Below are 5,397 nucleotides of genomic sequence, written 5' to 3' on the forward strand. Positions count from 1 at the left end.
TTTTTTTTTTTTTTTTTGAGAAAATAATACTCTTTATTAATAACTCATGAAAGAATTTCAACTTGCATACAATCTGGTGTAAAAACCAGTTCAGAAACATCCTTTGCTAAATCTAAAGAAGCTTTTGCAAGATTATGAGCTAAGACATTACCAACTAATTTCACAAACTTAATACTCCAACTAGGCAAAGATGCTAGTCTCATTTTAGTGTCACTAAAGAGCATGCCCACCCTATCCCATCTATCCATTTGTTGCTCCAAACCTCTAACCACTTAGCTTGAATCACCCTCCAATATTACTGAATTAAATCCCATCTCAGAGGCCAATTATGCAGCATAAAACGCACCTTGAGATTCAGCTTGTAAGGGATCAAATAGAGATGCTTTAGAAATATTTTTGGTGGCTATCACCCTTCCATCATGATCTTGAGCAACCAGACCATAACCTACTCTGTCTTTGGCCTCACACAAGGTTGTATCCCAATTAATCTTTATAAAACCTAGTGGATGAGGAGTCCAATAAATAGTCTCCACTGAAGTCACTCGAGTGGATAGCTGTGAGTTTTGTTGGGCAGCTTTGAACTCATCAAGAGATTTCTTGGCCTGCTTGGCTAAGTCTATTGGGTGTTCAAAAGATTTTTCAAAAATAAATTGATTCCTCCTATACCAAATCCTCCTAGCTATTACTGCAAAGAGTTCAATAGACTCTTGATCACAAGATTGGCACAGTCCCTCAACAAGTTTACTAAAACATTCTATTCTGAGGGAACTTTTATGAAATACAGAAGGGCCCTAACTCTAAACATCCATAGCAGATGTGCAGTTCCACAAATATGAGCCACTGATTCTTCTTCACTCAAACAGATAGGACACAAAGGAGAATCATAGATTTTCTTCTTGAACAGGTTTAGCCTTGTAGGTAAAGACTCAAGGCAGTCTCTCCACATAAAACTTTTAGGTGCATTAGGGATCAAATACCTCCAACAAGTCCAATCCCTTTTTTTTTTTTATAGACAACAGAAGAAGTCTAAACCACAACCATTGAAATCAGTTCCTTTTGAAGGTGGAAAGCACTCTTAACTGTAAAGGCCCCATCCTTAGTGCCTAGCCATATTAATCTATCTCAAGCACCAGATGCACTAATAGGGAGTTTTAGAATAGTTGCAGCTTCATCCTCTTCAAACACCTGTCTCACCAACACCTTGTTCCACTGATTAGCAGTTGGGTTTATAAGGGCAGCAACATTGGCATCCATAGGCAAGATCTTCTTAGGTGATTGGACCCTATAGCTTGAAGGAATAGGCAACCACCTGTCCTTCCAAATTTGAGTGCCATTGCCATCACCAATCCTCTAACCAGAACTTCTTTCAACTAGATTTCGAGCTGAATAGATACTCCTCCATATAAACGAGGGTCTTGCACCCACCTTTGCCTCCAGGAAATTTTTACTAGGAAAGTACTTGACTTTAAGAACCTATGAGGCCAAGGAGTTAGGCTGCTAAAGTATCCTCCAACACTGTTTAGCCAATAAAACAAGGTTAAAGCTCTCTAATTGGCTGAAACCCAAACCACCTGCAGATTTGGCCTTCCCCATTTGCTTCCAAGAAACCCAGTGGAATTTTTGCTCATTATGTTGTTGGCTCCACCAAAATTGATGCATAACTCTATTAAGCTCCCTTAGAAGTGACTTAGGCAACTTGAAAACCCCTATGCAATAGGTAGGAAGAGCGTGAACCCCAGCCTTCACTAGAATCTCTTTCCATGCTTGTGAGAGCAGTTTTGTCTTCCAATTGCTCACTCTACTTCTAACTCGATCCAAAATCCCTTCAAAAGCTTGATACCTTGACCTACCAATTAGGGTAGGTAAGCCATTGTATTTTTCATAGAAAGATGTAGCTATGATTCTAACCAAATCCAAGATGTATTCTCTTGTCAGTCTCTTTGTATTTGCACTGAAAAAGATGGAGGTTTTGTTCTTGTTGAGTTGCTGTCCTGAGGCTCTTTCAAAGAGATCAAGCAAGTCCAGAATCTTAGCCCATTCCATTGCATTTGCTCGACAAAACAACAAACTATCATCTGCAAAAAATAAGTGGTTAATGCTTAACTTGCTTCTACCAAATTGGACACCTTGAATCTGCTTAGAAGTTTCAACATGATTCAAGAGGGAGCTCAAAACTTCAGATACAAGGATAAAAATATGGGGGGATAATGAATCCTCTTGTCTTAAACCCCTTATAGGTTGAAACCAAGCTTGAGATGAGCCATTAATGAGAATAGAGTATGAAACAGTTGAAATACGCCCCATCACCAATGAAATCCATCTAGAATTGAAGCCCAACTTCTTTATTGCCTCTTTCAAAAAACTTCATTCAACTCTATCATAGGCCTTACTCAAATCCAGCTTCAAGGCCATATAACCTTGCTGCCCCTTCACCTTAGAGTTCATTGAATGCATAGCCTCGAATGCCACAATCACATTATCAAGGATTAATCTATCAGGTACAAAAATACTTTGAGTAGGAGAAATGAGTTGAGGCAAGATAAGCATGAGCCTATTTGCTAGGACCTTTGAGACCACCTTGTAAATAACATTACATAAAGAGATAGGTCTGTATTCAGAAACTGTTTGAGGCTTTTTAACTTTAGGAATCAACACAATGAAAGTTTCATTAATGGAGGAAATGTCACAAGATTTATTAAGGACTTCAAGTACAGCTCGAGTCACATCCCTTCCCATTATGTCCCAATGAGTTTGGTAAAACACAGCTGGGAATCCATCAAGCCCAGGAGTGTCACAACCCCGCACCGGGAAGGGTGAGATCGCGACATACATACCTGTCCTTTAATTTTCATTATTCTTTTTCTAATAACATGCGGTCGGCATGGACATGACACATGTATTCTAAATTTCTCATTGAATAAAGAGAACACCTGATAGACATTCTATTCGAACATTCATCCATAAAAGGCTCCCAGAGTCTATACGTTCATAAAACCATAACCCATCATCTATAAACATAACTGTTCTAGTTAGGGAAGGTCCTAAGCATCTGCCTCTCCCTCTACAGTAGTGCCTTGCTCCCCAGCCTTTTCGTCATTACCTGGATGTTTAAAACATTTAAAACAAAAGTGAGTCGAATACTCAATAAGTAGTACACCATGGAGTGAACATACTAGGCATCTATTCTTTTTCGTTTGAAAACATGCATACATAAACATTTGGCTAATTCCTGACAATGCTTTCATGCATAACAGTTTAAGGCATAAGCCGTACTTTCATGCATAAACGTTTAAGAAATAACTATGCTTTCATGTATAAATAGTTTCAAGAAATAACCATACTTTCATGTTTCACTTTTCTTGGCCAGTACACACTATTACGCCTCGTGTGTTGGGGTTAGCGGTCTTCCTTTGGACCTGGATCCCACCCGTGGCCACAGGTTGGGAATCCCTTTCAGTCAGGGGCAGCACTGGATGCACTACCAATACTACTTACCAGGCATTGCAATCTGCCCATTCATTTGGCACCCTTTTCATTCATATGGTCGTTACGTATTTTCATACAATAAGACATTTATTCATTCAAGTTCATAGGGACATCTTAAAATGTTTTCTTAGTGTCATTTAAAGCATCTGTTCATAGGGACATTTTGAAACACTTTCTTCACATCATTGAAAGCATCGCTTAAGGCATAAGGCATCAGACGTTCCTTTCCTTTCCTTTGCAATCAAAACATTTTCATCATCTTTCTTAATCGGATGCACATGCATTTTTTGATGAAAATATACATTTTCATGCTATACTACATATATGAATAATAAAAAAGTTTATTGAGAGAGCATGTATGGAAATCTCATGACTTAGAACCTACGTGCATACATTATCTTATACACATACACACAATTATAATCGATAGAGTGCTTAACAGAGGCTACTAAGAAAGGCTTGTACATAATATTTACACATTTATTCTTTCTCTACAAGAACATTTGAAAAGAGAGAGAGAAACAATCTTTCATAAGAGAGCTTTGTGTAAGTAAGTAGTCAAATTCTCAGTAAGTAGTACACCATGCAGTGAATATACTAGGCATCTATTCTTTTTCTTTTGAAAACATGCATACATAAACGTTTGCTAATCGTGACAATGCTTTCATGCATAAATAGTTTAAGGAATAAGCAATACTTTCATGCATAAACATTTAAGAAATAAGCAATAACTATGCTTTCATGCATAAACATTTTAAAAAAATAACGATACCTTCATATTTCACTTTCTTTGGCCAATACACTCTATTACGCCCCGTGTGTTGGGGTTAGCGGTCTTCCTTTTGACCTGGATTCCACCTGTGGCCACAGGTTGGGAATCTCTTTCAGTCAGGGGCCGCACTGGGTGCACTACTAGTACTACCTACCCGGCATTGCAATCTGCCCATTCCTTTGGTACCCTTTTCATTCATATGGCCATTACGTATTTTCATACAATAAGACATTCATTCATTCAAGTTCATAGGGACATCTTAAAACGTTTTCTTAGCGTCATTTAAAGCATCAGCTCATAGAGACATTTTGAAACACTTTCTTCGTGTCATTGAAAGCATCGCTTAAGGCATAAGGCATCAGACGTTCCTTTCCTTTCCTTTGCAATCAAAACATTTTCATCATCTTTCTTACTTCGATGCACATGCATTTTTATGAAAAAAAATACATTTTCATGCTATACTACATATAGGAATAATCAATAAGCTTATTGAGAAAGCATGTATGGAAATCTCATGACTTAGAACCTACGTACATGCATTACCTTATACACATACACACAATTATAATCGATAGGGTGTTTAACAGGGGCTATCAAGAAAGGGCTTGTACATACTATATTCATTTACTCTTTTCTTTAGAAGAACATTTGCAATAAGAGAGAGAAACATTCTTTCATAAAGAGAACTTGGTGTAAGAAGCATGGTCATAGCTACTTATCTCTATACTCCTCGATACTTCCATCGTCAATATTCTTTAAGCTCTTAGCCCTTTCAAGAGGCAAGATAGAGGACTAAATAGTGGTATAGCCGTGTGGATGAAGAGCCAAAATGATAGGACTTCAAGATTTCACCCTTTTGAATATGAAAAGAAGCTTTGGTTCCAAGTTTTGAATCAAAACCGAAGAGGGCATGGAGGGAATATACTCATATGGCTTGGAGAGGATGAGAGAAAATATTTTTCTTCTCCCCTTGCCATGGAGTCACAAGGTTTGAAGGAGATGAGGAAAACTTGCTTTCTTGAAGATGGAAAGAGAAGAGGAAGGGAAATGGATGAAGGTGGCGTTGACTTTGGCTTGCTTGGAAAGGAAGTGAAATTTTATCTTTTCCTTGGGTGAGTTGACGGGTTAAGGGGAAGAAA

The 5,397-nt window shown here is 38.1% G+C and overlaps 1 protein-coding gene and 1 long non-coding RNA gene across 2 annotated transcripts; one reads left to right on the plus strand and one right to left on the minus strand.

The window, feature by feature from the left end:
• Window positions 1-1,497: 1,497 nt before the first annotated feature.
• LOC121267249 lies at window positions 1,498-2,304 on the minus strand. Its single transcript, XM_041171095.1, has one exon. The coding sequence runs from the start codon at window positions 2,302-2,304 to the stop codon at window positions 1,498-1,500; it is 807 nt and encodes a 268-aa protein (XP_041027029.1).
• Window positions 2,305-2,986: 682 nt separating this feature from the next.
• LOC121266760 lies at window positions 2,987-5,159 on the plus strand. Its single transcript, XR_005940913.1, has 2 exons — window positions 2,987-3,106; window positions 5,019-5,159. It is a non-coding gene; the product is annotated as an uncharacterized LOC121266760 (long non-coding RNA).
• Window positions 5,160-5,397: the final 238 nt, after the last annotated feature.

The sequence above is a fragment of the Juglans microcarpa x Juglans regia genome, chromosome 5S, assembly GCF_004785595.1.
Source record: "Juglans microcarpa x Juglans regia isolate MS1-56 chromosome 5S, Jm3101_v1.0, whole genome shotgun sequence".
NCBI classification, from domain to species: Eukaryota; Viridiplantae; Streptophyta; class Magnoliopsida; order Fagales; family Juglandaceae; genus Juglans; species Juglans microcarpa x Juglans regia.